Source organism: Alnus glutinosa, chromosome 1 (assembly GCF_958979055.1).
Source record: "Alnus glutinosa chromosome 1, dhAlnGlut1.1, whole genome shotgun sequence".
NCBI classification, from domain to species: Eukaryota; Viridiplantae; Streptophyta; class Magnoliopsida; order Fagales; family Betulaceae; genus Alnus; species Alnus glutinosa.
The window spans coordinates 31,964,352-31,983,533 of NC_084886.1; the positions used below are offsets into that span (position 1 = coordinate 31,964,352).

General features: G+C 41.1%; 1 protein-coding gene across 1 annotated transcript in view; it reads right to left on the reverse strand.

Annotated features, from left to right (window-relative positions):
* Positions 1-19,182, reverse strand: part of LOC133878530 (protein ACCUMULATION AND REPLICATION OF CHLOROPLASTS 3, chloroplastic) — an 88,403-nt gene that overhangs the window by 34,445 nt on the left and 34,776 nt on the right. Inside the window, exons 5-8 of the mRNA XM_062317092.1 lie at positions 18,732-18,780; positions 8,290-8,402; positions 8,142-8,213; positions 7,752-7,862 (exon numbers count right to left, since the gene is read on the reverse strand). Coding sequence (XP_062173076.1) covers positions 7,752-7,862; positions 8,142-8,213; positions 8,290-8,402; positions 18,732-18,780 — 345 coding nt within the window. The remainder of the gene's footprint in view (positions 1-7,751; positions 7,863-8,141; positions 8,214-8,289; positions 8,403-18,731; positions 18,781-19,182) is intronic.

Genomic DNA, 19,182 nt, shown 5'->3' on the forward strand with positions numbered 1-19,182 from the left:
CCCTCAACTCTGCCAGACAAAGGTCTCCGTGCATCCTAACGCAACACCGATTTTCTACCATTAAGGCATATAGTCGAGCATCTTCAAGATTAATAAACAAACCACTCGTAATTCACCTCTAATGGATCGGTTCAAGCCAGCAAGATAACAAGATATCATCTACTTGTTAGTCTCATTTAAATCAACTTGAATAGAGAGGTTGTTGAACTCTGAAGTGTATTCCTCCACAGATATTCCTATTTGTTTCAATGAGAGGAATCTATCATACAATTCCATTGCCTAATCAGCCGACAAAAATTGCTTCTGTAACTTCACTTTCATGTGCTTTCATGTGCTTTCATGTGTTGATTTTTAGCTGGCCTTGTCAAGCACGTTGCTCTTCAACTCTCTTCCACCATTGAAGCGTAGTACCTTTCAGTTTAAGGTTCTTTCTATCTTCACTTATGGGCTCACACTCTAAACAAGTCTCCAAACTAGCTTCCCAATCTTAATAATTCTTTGCATGCATCTTTCCAAAAAAATCATCAACTTCTGTCTTGATTCCTCCCCCATTTAAGTCAAGCTTACACAACAACCGATCCTCTAATCTGCCTCATGCTGCATGTTTTAAGGGTCCAACATCATGAAAGGGGTTTTCATCTTCAATGTCATCACTCTCATCCTCAAGACCACCTTCCGGTATGTCCAAGTGTCCGCGGACACCTTCCGGAATCTCCAAATGGGCTCCCTAGTTTTGTCGCTGAAGAGCTTGTACAGCTCATGAAAAATCTTAAATCATACACCTCATCTCAGCCACCTCTGCTGCCCTTTGACTCGCGAAAAATTTTCCTCTACCCCCACGACATACCATAGCTCAAAGTTGCAACCTTTTACTCGGATCTGAAATAAGATTGAGGTTGGAACAATAGAGATCAACTTCGAGGCTCCAAAGAATACAAGAACTCAGATCTGAAACTATTTATAATAGTCTTTAGTAACCCTAGAATCCTAGCCCTTCATCTTTCATAGAACAAATAAATCTTAATCATCCAACATCATTAAAAGTCACATGCTAGTCACATTACCTTTTAAAAATGCCAAAAACACATTAATATAAAGCATAAAATAATAATAAAAGACTGGTCTTGATAGCTAATGGACTGGATACATTAGACTAGGGTGCGTTTGCTTTGGGCTTAGATGCTCCTGCGTCAATATGTCTCCATTAAGCACTTTATTTTCAAATGATATGCGAAGAAGCAGACTGAGAAGACCTATTGATACAAGCAGAGAGAACGTAGAGTATGATAGCTCGACTGATGAAAGGGAAGGCACATCAGACTAGAAGAAAAAAGTATTTACAACGGAATTCGTTAGGACAGATGGATTGTCCGAGCTCAAAGGCACGAGAGATCTTGAATAAAGAAAAAGCCGGGTACTTATTCTGACTGAAACAAGGCCAACTGCAACTCGATTGGAGGAAAGGGCTGCAAGGTGACCCCCAAAATCCCAGCTAGTTTGGGCTGGCACTTTTCATTCTTCAATTCAGCAAGAAAACTACTGAGGGTTAGAGCTTCAATAGTGGTACCGAGGGTGTCTTTCGAGTATACACAGTCCTGTTCCAACCCAAATGGGCATTACTCTTTCCACTATTTTCTTCAACCCACAACTCCCCTTAGTCCCCCATGTCCCCTACTTGCAAACGGCGAGGAAGAGTCACTAAGACAAGAGCTAGGTAATCATCTTGGCCCCAATAAAGGATTCACATTGCCATGGGTTCCGATGAAAGGAACACCATCAACATAGACTCCAAAGAGAGGACTACCTTTTCTTAAGCTAAAGAAAGGGTCCCAGCTCTAGGAACGAGACAGCACAATCCAATCATATGGTATGACAAAACATAATAACCTATTGGTGATGTGTTGGTAATGTATGTGAAAGATGACATGATCAATTGATATAAACTGAATACTTTATTTTGATATGCATATTCTTGGAAGGCATGATTTATAAACTATCACATATTTTCTGATACTGTTTACAAAAGGAATTTTGTACTATTTTGTGTTAATTTTTTTTATTGTTAAGTTTCTTGTAGTAGCATGCGTTTTATACAGAAAGGTTAGTTGTCTAAAATAGCTTGAACTTAAAATTAAAATAAACTACTACTTGTTAAGATAAAACTTTTTTGACAAGTACTTGCTTAGATAAAACTCATTAAAACTTATATCGGCATTTTCAAATAATTTGTTTTTTGATAAGTAATTTAAATTTCAATAAAAAGCGCAGAGGGGCGCAACCCTAATACACGGGAAGTATACAAGAGAGCCCCTAAACAGGAGGAACAACTAATAAATTAAGAAAGTCTACAAAAGTAAAAACACCTAGGTGGCAAAGGTGGGGAGCTATCCATAGATATAGCGTGTTAAGAAGACGCTTCCTTAAAACTCCCATTACAGTCTCGACATTTTCAAAAAGCCTCGCATTCCGCTCCCTCCAAATGCTCCACAAAACACAGTGAGGAACTAAACGCCAAACATTTTTTGCTAGGCCATGCCCTTGAAAAGCACCCCAAGTAGTCAACAAACCCATCACCGATTGTGGCATGACCCATTCAACTCCAAATAAAGAAAACATAAAACTCCAAAGCTCACGGGCGGTGTCGCAATGAAGTAACAGATGATCAATAGACTCCCCCTTCTTTTTACACATACAACACCACTCAATAACCACAATATTCCTCTTTCGTAGATTGTCATGAGTCAAAATTTTTCCTAAAGCTGCAGTCCATACAAAGAACGCCACCCTTGTCGAAGCCTTAGCACACCATATCTTCTTCCACGGGAATGATGGACCTTCTTTCCGACTAAGTGCTTCATAATATGACCTCACTTCAAAATAGCTCCTTGTAGAGAGGTTCCAAACTAACTTGTCACCCTCTCCTTGTCGAATCGGAGTGGAGTACAACCGCTCGAAGAAAGAGAGCACCATCTCCAACTCCCAGTCCTGTAATTGCCGCGTAAAGAGAACATTCCAATGAATATGCCATTATGAACAGCCATATTATCTACCACCATAGCCGCTTTGTTCCTCACAAGACTATACAGAACTGGAAAACAAAGCTTCAAAGAAATCTCCCCACACCACCGATCATGCCAGAAACTGATATATGATCCATCCCCTACCACAAACCGAACATAATTGCAAAACTTCTCCCACCCTTTCCTAATATATTTCCAAACCCCTACTCCATAGGAACCCGACACCTCAATAGAGCACCACCCACCCTTTAGGCTCCCAAATTTGGCGTCAATCACCAACCGCCATAGAGCCTCTCTCTCCCTACCATATCTCCACAACCATTTACCTAAAAGAGCTTGGTTAAACAGGGAAAGGTTGTGAACTCCCAACCCACCTGAATGCAACGGAGTACAAATCCTGTTCCATTTCACAAAATGAAATTTGGCCTCATCCCCTATGCCACCCCATAGGAAATCCCTCTGGATTTTTTCAAGACGATTAGCCACCCTCAAAGGAATAGGGAACAGCGACAAGAGATACGTGGGGATATTGGACAGCGTGCTCTTAATAAGAGTCAACCGACCGCCCTTTGACAAATACATACGCTTCCAACCAGCCAGTTTCCTTTCCATTTTCTCAATCACCCCTTTCCAAGTAAGAACGGACTTGTAAGAGGCACCCAAAGGCATACCCAAATATGTCATAGGCAGCGATCCAACCCTACAACCCATAAGTTGGGCCAACCCTTCAACATCCTCCACCTCACCAATAGGAACAATTTCTGACTTTCCTAAATTAATCCTTAATCCCGAAACTGCCTCAAAACAAAGAAAAATGCACCTCAGATGTCGAATTTGTTCTTCTTGCGCTCCACAAAAAATCAACGTATCATCAACAAACAATAAATGATTCACTACTATTGCCTCTGTCTCACTATGTCCCACAATAAAGCCTGTCATCGAACCCTGCTCCATCGCAGCAGCCAGCATCCGACTCAAAGCCTCCATAACCACCACAAATAATAAAGGCGACAGAGGATCACCTTGTCGCAACCCGCGAGAGCTAGTAAAGAAACCCGTCGGAGTTCCATTGACAAGGATGGAGAATCTCACCGTAGAGATACAAAAACGAATCCAAGCTCTCCATTTCTCCCCAAAGCCACAACGTTGTAATAAGTAAAGTAAGAAGTCCCAATTCACATGATCATAGGCCTTTTACAGATCCAGCTTACACAACAACCCAGAATCCCCTGAACGAATTTGACTATCCACACATTCATTAGCAATAAGCACTGAATCCAAGATTTGTCGACCACCAATGAACGCATTTTGGGTGTTTGAAATAATCTTACCCAACACTGATTTAAACCTGTTCGCAAGGACTTTGGAAATAATCTTGTAAATTCCCCCAATAAGACTGATAGGCCGAAAATCACTCACATCCACAGCATCATTCTTCTTTGGAATCAGAGAGACAAAAGTAGCATTGAAACTCTTTTCAAACTTGCCTCGAGAGTGAAAATCTGCAAAAACAGCCATAATGTCATGCTTTAAGATATCCCAACACTTCTGAAAAAAAGCCATAGTGAAACCGTCGGGGCCCGGAGCCTTATCTCCATTGAAATCTCTGATGACCTCCCACACCTCCTTCTCCTCAAACCCTCTCTCTATCCAGCTACTCTCATCTTCATCAATTGAAAGAAAAGAAAGGCCCTCTACCCTTGGCCGCCAAGAAGAATTCTCAACATACAAGTTTTTGTAAAATTGAACTATATGCTCCTGAATTTCCTTTGGATCTTTGGAGATATCACCATCTATACTTATAGAATCCACTTGATTAACTTTGCGACGCGAGTTGGCCATCCTGTGAAAAAAATTTGTGTTCTTGTCCCCCTCCTTCAACCACAAAGCTCTGGATTTCTGTCTCCAAATTATTTCCTCACACAGAAGAGTTTTCTCCAGCTCTCTAGACATATCTATCTTGCGAACCTTCTCTTCCTCCTCTAGGCCTCGGCCTTCATCAACTGCATCCAGCTCACAAATGCCCTCCAATAATTCCTTCTTCTTCTTCCCTATATCACCAAACACTTCAGCATTCCATTTCTTCAAGTCCGTCTTCAATGCCTTCAGTTTAAACGCCAAAATGTGACTTGGAGAACCCGAACACTCATAAGACAACCACCACTTTTTGATTTGCTCAACAAAGCCCTCATAATTCAGCCACATGTTCTCAAATTTAAAAGACCTTTTTCCTCCTCTTGGTGCCCCACAATCCAAAAACAAAGGGAAGTGATCGGACAGAAGTCTTGGAAGCCTCCTTTGGACTACTTCGGGATAGTGTTCCTCCCACTCCACAGAAATTAAGAATCTATCAATTCTAGACCATGTGTGGTTATTCGACCATGTAAATTGGCCATCTTGAAGAGGTAGATCCACCAAGTTCTGCATGAATATGAAGTCTGAAAATTCTTCCATAGCAGCTGAGAAACTGGCAATGCCCGACCTCTCACTCGGAAAACGAACAACATTAAAATCTCCCCCAATACACCACGGCACCTCCCAACAACTCATCAATCCAGCTAACTCAATCCATAAATCCCTCCTATCCTTGTCATCATTAGGGCCATAAACCCCCCCCCAAACGCCCAAGAAACATTATCACCAATGTTGCGGAAAGAACAAGCAACCGTATATCTACCTATACATTCCTCCAATTTCTCCACCACTCTCCTATCATTTGAAAATCCCTTCAAGTTAGAGATCTCAAGGTAGTGATGGTCTTGCTGACCGAGTACATGAGAACTTGCCAATGTGGTTTTAGTAGAATATTTATGCATGTCGTAATGATTGAGTGGTGTTGTATGTGTAAGAAGAATGAGGAGTCTATTGATCATCTGTTGCTTCACTGCGAAGTTACCCGCGATCTTTGGAGTTACATTCTTATCTTACTTTGGATAGAGTAGGCTATGCCACGAACGGTGTTGGAGTTGTTGACTAGTTGAGGCACGTCGGCTGGGTATGGTCGTGCTAAAGAAGCTTGGCGGTTAGCTCCATTGTGTTTATTATCGTGTATTTGGCAGGAACAAAATGCGGGGCTCTTTGAAGATGTAGAGATATCAATGGTGGAGCTACAGAAGCGTCTGCTTAATATGTTATATATTTGGATAGCGTCCCATCATTGCTTGAATGATTTTACTTATGTAGACTTTTTAAATTTTTTTTTTATAAGTAGAGAATTTTATAAAAAGCGTAAAGACGCCCCTAAGCATACAGGAAGTATACAAAAGGACACCAAAATAGGAAAGAGAGGGGAAGGGAAAAAAACACCCGAAAAACCCAAACAGAAGGAAACCCAGAAAACCCCTACAAAACCAGCCCACAAAACCCCGAGACTAATACATCACATTAGGCCGCTTAGCCTTGCCCCTACTAGAACCAAAACCTCTAGCATCATAATTAATCAAGCACTTTAAATTCTTCACTTCACGACTCCCTTTAAACTTAGAAGAGGAAACTGAAGCCTCTAAACGATGCTTCGCATCAATTAGAGTCATGAAGTCTACAAAGCCCTTCACATTCCCCTCGTGGGAGACCCCTAAAGTATTAACACAGAAGCTAAGATCAATCGCTGTCCCGGGAGGATCACCAATCTCTTCAAAACCACGTCCCCGCGAAGATTTGTCCACCTCTGAGAATAAAGGCGGGCACCCAAGCACAGACTAGACCGAAGAGAGTGGAACCACTCCCACTTCTGACGGAGGAAGAGCCGTGCCGCTTGGGAGAAAGAAGCCACGCCGAAGGATAGGCTGATAGCCCTAGTCTTGAGCAGCCGTAGAGTGGACTATATTTGGTTTTGTTCTTGATGAATTAGATTGGAATTGCATGTGATATTTCTTTTGGAGATATTATTGTCACATGGGTTATTAAAGGTTGACTTGTAACAATGGGTAATTTTTTTGACTTTATTCTCAATTATTGCTATTGAGGTATTATTATTTATTCTATTACATGTTTGGATGTGTTGGATATTGTGTGGAATGGGGAATGGACTTTGGGACTTTGTAGACTCCAGGTATGCAGGACCTAGATGCTGTTGCTGGGGGAATACACTTAAAAGGGTTTTGATTAATGTTGGAGTATATGTTACGTTCAATGTTGGGAGTATATGTTCCATATATGTCACATTTACAGCTGTTACCAAACCCATTTTGGGTTTCGGACGTGACATACCACCCTTGTAAGACCAGGATGGAGGGTAAATCAATATTCAAGACTTATAACGTGCATGTATAACATACCAATAACTTAGAAAAATATATATATATATATATATCCAACTCCTAATTAAATTTTTCTAATTTGTGTTATTTATGGTTTTGGGTAGAGAGAGAGAGAGAGAGAGAGATTATTTGAACGCATCCATGTAATCAGACGCCTAGGCTAAAGAAAATCACGTGATCGGTCACAATTTCACTCTTTTAGCAAAATTAAATAGATGAGTAAGGGGGGGTGTGGGGGTGGACCTTGATGATTGGTAAAGTTTAGACTGCTTAAATTAGAAGCTCAAGGACCAAATAGAAACCAACCCCAGGGTCCGAGGATTGTAATTGTGGTTTCCCTATACTAAATGAATACATGATAATGATGAAAATATTTGATACTAAAAATTCTAATACCAAAGAAAGCTATCAAAAGGAACCAAAACATGTTTATGACACAACCAGTGTTACTCAGACTTCACTTTGATCATACCTTTACACCAACACCAAGGAAAGGGCAGTCATATAGAGATTGTAAAATTGAAGTTTTGGCATTGTAACCAGCTCCAAATCCAACCTTTGCTTCCTTATAGCTTTCTAGAATCTGTAAATGGTTGTGTCAACCATAAAAAGTACTAGAATAAGCAATAAACGGAAAGAAGAAGATATGCAATACAGGAACTTGGGGAGTAAAAGACATAAATTTTGAAAGTTCCTCCAAAGGAACCAAGTTAGAACAGAAAATAGCGCAACAAAAAATGCAATAGCTAGAAATTTATAAGCCATGAAGAACAGCCTGAGTGACAAATAAAACGTGAATAATTAAGTGTTTAATTTAATCCATCAATAATCAATGCAAGAGGGGATGGCTTAGGTAACTTACTTTAATAAGTTCTGAAACTTGGACTTCTTTCACATCATTATGTGCTACATCTATAAGTTTTCTGTGTGTTTCCTGAAAAATATAATCAAGTGACGGCAAGGCTCGTAAAATCTGAGAGCCAAACAGATATCTGAGAAAATTAACTTACAGATATAAGAACAGATATGGCATTAACAGCCAATAAAACAGCATTATTTGCAGTCTTCACAGCCTCATCAAGTGTGACCAAGTCCTTTCTAAGTAGCATGTCGGTGTCAACATCTGTTGATAGGAAATAAAATAAAAAATCACAAGCCACTTAAAGTTTAGCAAGTCCATTAGCAACATTATTCATTAAACAGTCTATTGTCAGCAGCCAAAAAGAAGAGTTAAAAAAATTAAAATTAAAAATTAAAAAAAAAGGGGGCAAGTGTTATGCTAGTGAGAGGTATCTTTTCTTCTTCTTCTTCTTCTTCTTCTTCTTTTTTCCTATTTTTCTATTCTAGTGAGAGGTATCTAACATTATTCATTAACAGTCTATTGTCAATGGCCAAAAACAAGAGATAAAAAAATAAATAAATAAAAGGGGGGGGGCAATTGTTATGCTAGTGAGAGGTATCCTTTCTTCTCTTCTTTTTTTTTTTTTTTTATATATATATATTCTAGTGAGAGGTATCTACCAACTTCACGTGTATGTCCATGTCTAAAGCCTAATAAACTTGGGAACATATTTATGCAAATTCTCTCCGTTCTTCTCTTCTTCAAGAACTTGACTAAATCAACACTACAATATAATAATTCCCTTTTACAAGTTTAACAGATATCTTAGGCTCACTTGTATTGTACCAGCAGCTGATTGGTCAAGTTGAGCTTTTGTTTGTTTGGTGAAACTAGCAATTGGTCTTTGTTAGAGGGAGAATCATCAAGCGAGTCCACCAAGAGTACAAACCCCTCTAAGATTAACTCAATGGTACAATGGCCACTTCCAAAGACAATTAAGGCCTTGAGGGGATTTCTGGGCTTGGCAGGGTATTACTGGAAATTTGTTAAGAGGGTATGGCATTATTGCCGCCCCTCTGACAGAATTATTAAAGAAAAATTCCTTCAATTGGACTGATCAGGCCACTAAGGCATTTCATTAACTCAAAACGGTAGTCACTAATCCACCAGTCTTATGACTGCCAGATTTTACAAAGTGTTTTACAATTGAATGTGACGCGTGTGGAAGTGGGATTGGTGCAGTGTTAATGCAAGAAGGCCAACCCATTGCTTTTTACAGTCCAGCTTTAAAAGGCAGGGCTTTATTACTTTATTACTTTCTACTTATGAGAAAGAATTACTAGCCCTAGTTACTTCTGTTCAGAAATGGCAACCCTATTTACTAGGGCAATCTTTCATAGTCCATACTGACCAGCAGTCACTTAAATTTCTTTTGGAGCAAAAAGTGGGGACAAATTCCCAACATAGGTGGGCTTCAAAACTGCTAGGATATGACTTTGCTTTTCAATATAAAAAAGGAAAAGACAATCGTGTTGCCACTGAAAGGTTTAGACTTAAATTGACTGAAGTTGAAGAGAGTAAATACCTGGACATTGTGAAGGTCGAAGAGCTGGTGGGTTCTCTTCAAACCAATGAACTTTCCTTGCCTCAATCCAAAAGAAAGAACATGGCTTTAAAAACTGTAAGGGAAGAGGCTAGTGACTCCTCTGATGAGGACTCCTCCCAGGATGAGGAATTGGCTTTATTTGCTAAGGAATTTAGAAAGTTCCTCAATATTAGAAAGGGAAACAGTAGGAACAAGTCCTCCAAGTTCACTGATAAATCCAAGAGTAATTCCAGTGGAGCGTCACAAGGAAAGAAGGAGAAGAACTTTCAAGGCATTCAATGTCATGAGTGTTCTAGTTGTGGGCATATTCGGGCTAAATGTCCAAATTACAAGAAATCTTAAGTGATGAATCAAATTCTTATGACTCAGAAAAGCCCGTTGACAAAAATGGAAATTTCGTGACTTCATTGCCTCTGTGAAGAGTGGTGGTGAGTCTAGTGAGTATGCCTCACATGATTTGAGAGAGTCATCTCAGGTGATTATGATGGTGGGGATGACCTGCAAGTTGCATATACTGAGCTTTTTTAAGAATGCATTAAGCTGAAAAAAATTAAACAACAAAACCTTTAAAAAGCTTAATGAAGTGGAACTTGAAAAAGAGAACTTGCTTGTTAAAGTTGAATGACTCACGTTTTTTGGTGGATAAGTTGAAACTTGACATTATTGTGCTGAATGAACAAAACAAATCACTTGAAAAGGAACTTAATGCTTCTAAAGATCAGTTGAAGAAATTCTTCAGTGATAAGCTTGATAAGATGTTTAGTGTTCAAAAGATTCATGGAGATAAATCTAGACTTGGTTTTGTTGGTAATTGTTCGTTCCTCCTACTATAACTGATAACGGGAAAAAGGTTGTTCTTGATGTTGTGCAGGTTGTTGTCCCTCCTAGGAGACCAACTTCTCAAAAGTTCGTTCCTTCCTAAGTGTTGTCATTGTGGAAAGATCGGTTACATTCAACCAAATTGTTTTATGTTGAAACCCCATGAACATGTGAAATATTCTAGGAATAGTCATGAGGGTTTGTTTAATATGACAATTGAAACCCCATGAACATGTGAAATATTCTAGGAATAGTCATGAGGGTTTGTTTAATATGAGGGTGGTCTTGACTAGGTTAGATGATATGAAAAATATTGAGAGTTCAAAGTCACAAGTCTTCTCCTAGGGTCAAGAAAGTTCAAAAAGATGATGCCATTAACCCATTCCCTATTGGGGTTGGGGTTGGGGTTGGGGTTGGGGTTGGGGTTGGGGGGGGGGTGGGGGGGGGGGGGGGGTCAAGCCATCTAGAGTTAGGTGGTCACATTACATGCATAGGATTGCATTTTACTTCAATTTCTTTTAATAAAAATATATATATATATAAAAGTGAAAAACTGAGGGGTCCTATATTGGTCATTGCATTTGTTTTTATACGTCATATTCTCATTTATGCTTCTTTTTTTTTTGATAAGTAAGAATTCATTAAAAAGCGCAGAGGGGCGCAACCCTAGAACACAGGAAGTATACAAAGGAGCCCCTAAAAAGAGGACTGAAACGAACAAGAAAGTAAAAAATCAGCGTACGGCATACTACCCAAGCTATGCGCTGACACCCAAAGATATAACATATTAAGCACATTTCTACAAAGAGCCCCAACCTGTACCTCCACATCCTCAAAAAGCCTAGAATTTCTCTCACGCCACAAGACACATAGAGGAACCTGCTTCCAAATACGGTGAACAGGACCACGACCCAACAAAGTGCCCCAAGCACTCAATAAATCCACAACACTACTAGGCATAACCTACTCCACCCCAAACAATCTATAAAAAGAACTCCAAACAATCCGGGCCACGTCACAATGAAGAAGAAGATGATCAACGGATTCCCCATGCTTCTTACACATAACACACCACTCTACCACCACAATACCACGCCTACGTAAATTGTCATGAGTTAAAATCTTCCCTAAAGCCGCTGTCCAGACAAAGATCGCAACCCGCTTCGGAGCTTTGACACGCCATATACTCTTCCAAGGAAAGGAAGTCGTCTCGTGACAAACTAAAGCTTTATAAAAAGACTTCACTTCTAAAATCCTCCTCTTGGAAAGAGTCCACCCCGCCCTATCAACCTCCCCATGCCAAACCCTAGTAGAGTATAACTGTACGAAGAAGGACATCACCATCTCCACCTCCCAATCTTGAACATTGCGCGTAAAGAGAACATTCCAATGAGCCACGCCTTCTATCACAGACAAATTATCCACCACCAAAGCTTCAGTAAAACGCGCAATAGAAAATAAAGCTGGAAAACCAAGCTTGAGAGGCCTATCTCCACACCATAAATCATGCCAGAAGCGAATATGAGACCCATCACCCACCTCAAAACGCAAAAACTTGGCAACATTATCCCACCCCTTTCGAATAAACTTTCAAACACTGACTCCAAAAGGCCCCGTCACCGGCAAAGAACACCAACCTCCCCTCACACTCCCATACTTCACCTCAATCACCGATCTTCATAAAGCATCGCGCTCCTGAGAAAATCTCCAGATCCACTTCCCCAGTAAGGCATGATTAAAATTGATAACATTACGAACTCCCAGTCCACCAGCCTTGATTGGAGTACAAATACGATGCCAATTGACTAGATGAAATTTGGTCTCATCACCCATACCACTCCACAGAAATTCCCTTTGAAGCCGCTCTAGTTTCTTAGCTACACTCACAGGAATAGGGAACAAAGATAAATAATAAGAAGGAATGCTAGAGAGAGTAGTGTGAATCAACGTCACCCTACCACCCTTGGATAAATAAAGTTTCTTCCAAATAGCCAGCCTTCGTTCCACCTTCTCAATAACCCCATTCCAAATAGAAATAGACTTAAAAGACACCCCCAACGGCATACCCAAATAAGTCATCGGCAGAGACCCAATATTACAGCCCAGAATATGTGCCAAAGACTCCACATCTTCCACCTCGCCAATAGGGACCAATTCGGATTTGCCTAAATTGATCCTCAACCCTGACACCGCTTCGAAACATAAGAAAGTACACCTCAAATTTCGAACGTGCTCAGCCTGTGCTCCACAAAAAATTAAGGTATTATCCGCAAACAATAAGTGATTCACCACTAAAGCTTCATTACCCCTAAGACCCACTAAGAAACCTAACAGCAATCCTTGGCGCATAGACGCATACAACATCCTACTGAGCGCTTCCATAACCACCACAAACAGCAAAGGAGAAAGAGGATCACCTTGCCTAATCCCCCGCGAGCTCTGAAAGAAACCAGAAGGGTTACCATTAACCAAAATGGAAAATTTTACTGACGATATGCAAAATTTAATCCATTTCCTCCACCTCTCCCCAAACCCACACCTCTGAAGCATGTAAAGAAGGAAATCCCAATTCACGTGATCATAAGCTTTCTCCAAATCCAGTTTGCACAATAATCCGGCCTCCCCTGACCGCAATTGGCTATCCAAACATTCATTGGCTATAAGAACTGAATCCAAGATTTGCCTTCCACCAATAAAAGCATTCTGAAAGTTCGAAATAATTTTCCCCAACACTAATTTGAGCCTGTTAGCAAGGACCTTAGAAATAATTTTGTAGACCCCTCCCACCAAACTAATAGGCCTAAAATCCTTAACCTCCAACGCATCTGCCTTCTTAGGAATAAGGGAAACAAAAGTTGCATTCAAGCTCCTCTCAAACTGGCAACTATTATGAAATTCTGAAAATACCGCAATAATATCTTTTTTGAGAACCCCCCAACATTGCTGAAAGAACGCCATAGAAAAACCATCTGGACCCGGAGCCTTATCCCCGTTCATCTCCCGCACCACCTCCCACACCTCAAGTTCCTCAAAACCTCGTTCTAACCAGAGACACTCGTCCGCATCAATGGAGGAGAAAGAAATCCCATCCACCCTTGACCGCCATGAACTCTGCTCGGTGTACAGTGAGTCATAATAATCCACAATATGATCCTTAATTTCCACCGGATCCGAAGACAAAGCCCCATTGATCCTTAAGACTCCCACATGGTTGAACCTCCGATGCGAATTAGCCACCCTGTGAAAGAATTTAGTATTATTATCCCCTTCCTTTAGCCACAGAGCCCGAGATTTTTGCCTCCAATTAACCTCCTCACACAGGAGAGTTTTTTCCAGCTCCCTAATCATGTCTGACTTCTGAACCCGCTACTCCTCATCTAGCCCTTGAGCTTCTTCAAAACACTCCAGCTCATTAATACCTTCCAATAATTCCTTCTTCCTCTTCCCCACATCCCCGAAAACCTCCGCATTCCATTTCTTCAAATCCACCTTTAAAGCTTTCAACTTGTTAGCCAGCACAAAACTTGGCAGACCTTGAAAAACATTAGACTCCCACCAACGTTGCACAAGATCTACAAAGCCATTGGATTTGAGCCACATGTTTTCAAATTTGAAGTATCCTTTCCCTTCTCTTTGCGCTCCACAATCCAACATCAAAGGAAAATGATCCGATAAAAGTCTAGGCAAACGACTTTGAGACACATCAGGGTAATGTTCTTCCCATTCCGGAGATAAAAGGAATCTATCAATTTTAGACCATACCTGATTATTGGACCAAGTGAACTGCCCTCCTTGGAGAGGAATATCCACCAAACTCTGCCCATGAATGAACTCTGAGAACTCTTCCATAGCAACAAAAAAACCACCAGCACCGGAACGCTTACTTGGAAACCGCACCACATTGAAATCTCCCCCAAAACACCACGGCCTATCCCACCAACTCATCAATCCAGCCATCTCATTCCACAACACCCTCCTCTCCCCATCATCATTAGGCCCATACACACCCCCAAACGCCCACATAAAATTATCATCAACGTTACGCAGCGAAACAGCTAACGTATATCGACCCACGCAATCATCCACCTTCTCCACAACCCTCCTATCCCACATAATTAGAATCCCACCTGACGCCCCCCTAGCCCCCATAAAACACCAATCCACATGATGGCAAACCCATAAACTTCGAACCACCTCTCTAGAAATGACTTTCATTTTAGTCTCCATCAAACACACCAAATCAACCTTCCAATCTCTAATGAGCCCTTTAATACGCAATCTCTTGTCTAGCTCATTAATCCCCCTAACATTCCACGATAGAATTTTAAGCTTCATTAACACCAAACAAGCCCCTACCCTTACCTCTCCTTCTATAAGATTGCTCCCCCTTCTTGTCATAGTTAATGGAACAATCCAACCGCTTAATCTCCCTCTGACCTTTCACTCCTGACGCAATGGGAACCATAGCCAAAGAATCGGCCCGCCTGGCTTCAATTAGTTCAAACAAAGCCAACAATTTATCTTCAAATTGGTCACAAGACACTCCTATTAGTTTATAGTAACTCTTCACCCTCTCCATCACCCATCTAGGAGACACATTCAAGCTTGAATCCTTGTCCAACTCCACTGCCAGAGGCAGAATTGATAACAGGCCCAAACCCTCCACCTCATCACCTACACCACCCTCCACTATCGCAGACCTTAGAACAGATTGAGCACCAAAAGAGGACATCTCCTTTGAACCCTCCTGCTTACAAGGAAAGCCCCCAGAAAAAACTCCCCCCTCCGGGATTGAAACAATATCCAACCCATTCCTACACCCCAAACCAGAACAGGACTTACGGGAAAGGCCAGAAACCAACGGAGAAATAGAGGGGGAAAACTCTGAAACCACCAAAGAAAACGGAGGGTTCGAACCAGTCCCGACACCCAACGCATCTTCTACATGCACCGGAGAAACACCCGAAACAAGATTGGTCTCCAGACCAAGAACGGACAACGAAATCCCAGAATTGGGTTTCGGTTGGGGGGCCAAGCTAGCCAAAACAGGGATAACAGTGGAAGAATCCGACCCACCGGAAATCTCAAGACTCACCGGAGAGAAGCCCAGCAACTCAGGCGAACCCACACCATCCTCCAAAACCGCTGCCCTGTAAACAAGCCGAGGACCTCGCACGGGTTTGGGAGACCGAAGCTCCGGACCAGATAGACCAGATGAAAGCGACATAGAACAAGACACACCGGAAAACTCAGAGACTGCCAGAAGTTTCTCTGACCCACCGTAACCCGACATCGGCGACGGACCCACCTCAGGACACACAGACGAATCAGATAATGGGTCTGAGACAATGGGTTTTGGGACTTTCGGGACCCAACGCAATCTCCTCTTCTTTTTCTTGGTCTTGTTCTTCCACCCAACTCGTTTGGACTTAAGGCCAGGCCCAAACGAAGAAAGCCCCTCACAAACTCTGCTAAGAACTTGGTCCACATCAGCCTTCAACTTCTCCAGCTGGCTTTTCCACAACAAAAGAGAGGGAAACGTGTGAACCACACCTGTCAGCTGAGAATCTGCAGAGTGATCACCAAGAAAGATATCCTTCTTGCCTCGAGCAGCAGAATTTTCAGGCAACCGACTGACACCCATCCCTTCCTCCACATTTTCTGCATCACAACGGTCACAAGGGACCTTTACCGAAGGCTTCTCTAAACGGTACAGCTTCATCTCCTTCACCGAGAGAACACGCTGCTTCGCCTCTACCGGCACCACTGGGAGAGATAGCTTCTTCTCCACCTCCAGGCAATTGGCGCCCCTGCACAGAACCTCCACGAAGGAAGACTCTCCAATTTTGCCGGGAGAGACGACAGTGACTGAGGGGGCAGAATCTTCAATATCAACATCACCTGCTCTCCGCATCTTCTCTGGATTTGATGTTGAACGCAGCAAGCCATGCCCATCCGAGATATTAATAAAATCTCTGACCTTCCCCAACTCAATAACGACTTTCCTCCAGCCCCGCCCCTCATACCCTTCAGGAAAATAGATAATCCCTCTCCGGCCACCCACAGCATTAGCTGCCACTTCGAGGAATCTACCATCTGCGTTACCCCCTCGTCTAACAATAAGCACCTTAGACCCCTCTCTGCAGGACCTAACAAAGTCCTTATCCCCCGGGTACCACAGCAAACTCTCCATCGTCGACACTAGCCAACCAACACTTTGAGCACCAAGCAGTACCAGCCCTGAGAAATTCCTCCTCCTTTCTTCCAGTCTCACCACCGAGGCTCCTTCTACTACCGTAAACACAAACGACTTAGCCTCCACCCAACACCGCCTCTCCATCACCTTAAATGCAGAATTCCTCTAAGCAACTACGTCTAGATTGATAAAACTAACCAGCATACATTCAAACACACCATAATTCAGTCATACTGAACCATTGCATTTTTTGAAGGGTTTCTTCTTTTTTGCATTTCTTTGGTCGTTCAAGAAGAAAGGAACAGAGAGAGCAAGGGTATGCTTACAGGGATTAAATCACATTGAGTTCATTGTGTTTATCTTATGCATGAGAATTAACTTTTTGATGTATTGATTTATTATTGTGTATAAATGGTGTGGATTATTTAGGCTATTCTTGTTCATTTTGTGCACATATTGACTTCTAGTAGTTGAACTTGACCGCATATGTGGGGATATGACATTTTTGTTGAAGATATGTAGCTGATATGATTTGATTTTATTTCCTTACCATACATGTTCTCAACTCTTGTAATTCCATATTAGTGTGTTGCTTCTCTATCTAAACAAGTATGGATGTATCATTGGAATATTGAGAAATAATAAGAATTCTTCCTTCTTATGTTTCATCTTGGTAGCAAATTGATCTGTTCCCTTTGTATTTTGTTTTCCCATTCTTATTTTTGGATTATTGACACACAAAAATTCGGTTTCTTGGTTTCTAGTAGCTACTATCGAGACCCTTGGTTGAAACCCTTTAGGAGATCTGAAGTCGTGTTTCACGTGGGTTTGTTCCATCAGGCTTTCCGCACTGTTCTGTGCCGGTAGTGCCCTGTTCCGGCCAACTGGGTCACCGACGTCACTGTGAGGATCGACTACCATCCTTCCTTATCAATATGGATGGACGATAGCCGATTGTATGAGGGTTAGTAGGCTAGGCGATGATATCTGAGGTGTTTTATTGAGAAACCACAGTGCTATGATGCAGCGGTGAAGTTTTCCAGCAGCCCTGAGCATCAGCGGTGGAGGAGAGACTGTACTACATGTCATTTAGTATGAATGAAAGGACAGAAGGGTTTATGAAAGCCAATTTGTGATAAGATGTTTACGAAAAAGCATATTTGCAGAAAAGGATTAAGAAAGGCAGTTTAACGAAATGATGTTTTTCAAAAGATTGTTTACGAAAGAATGGTTTATAGCAAAAAATTTAATGTTTTAGACAAACATTGACGAGAATTTCGAAAGAAATGTTTTACGAAATAGAGCCTCCACATTTTAACTAAGGCTCACTACATACACTTCTCGTGATTGAAGTTTACTTACTGAGTCGTGGACTCACGTTTCCACCTATAAAACATTAGTTTGCAAAGGTTGCAGGGGACGAGCAGCCGAAGTGAGTGAAGGATGAAAGCTTCTAGGGCATTGAAATTTGGAATGTTTGGCTTCCCTATATTTGCACTTTGATACGTAAGTATAAGTAATGTAGGCGTTGTTGAAGTATGATGTTTTGATTAAAGTTGTAAGTTGATAGACTGATGCAAATATGTCACTATGAATGTACGTAGTACGTTATGGTTATTGCTATGGTAAATATTGCCTATGTGATATAATAGATAAAGAAAAAGAAAAATTTTATAGTATTTTCCGCTGCCAATCATTGTCAAGGAATAGGAGTAATGCCACATGGTTATTATAATATTGCATAATTACACCAGGGCATTACAACTTTACCATATGCAACATATATGAAAATTTTCCTTTTACCAAGTAAGCTTACAGGGACCATTGTATTAACCGATACGAGTGCCAAGCTAGAAGAGTCATGATGCTTCCAACTTGGGGCATATTATCAATAATGACAATCTTCTTCTATCCCATTAATTTATCTATCTCACTCTGCAGTGAACGTTTTCTACAGAATCAGCAAACAGACTTCTACACAATCACTTACCAATAAACAAATTGGTATGCTCCTGAAGGTTTCCTACCAAATGTTTGACCTGTAAATTGAGTTAATAGTTACAATGTTGTGGTATATAAATGAATAGTCATAGAATTATAAAGGCATATCACAAGAACAAATTTTGAATAACCTACAAATTCTAATTGGTGCACTTAAAATTCTCCACAGCTGTGAAATACCAAAAACAATAATAGATCACTAGTAAATGAATGTTTGCAGCGAATTGATAAAAATAGCAATTTAACAACCAATAAAGACTTTCAATAAAACTTAAAGGATGACACAAGAGCAGATATTGTAGTAATGAAAACTGAATTTTAGTTGCTTAGCGGAAAACCTTCAATGATGTGTTGTGTCCTTCCACAGCTACAAGAACTGTGGCTGAGTATTGGAGGATAAGCTTAGAGGCAGTATATCCATCAGCATAAAATTTCAAAAA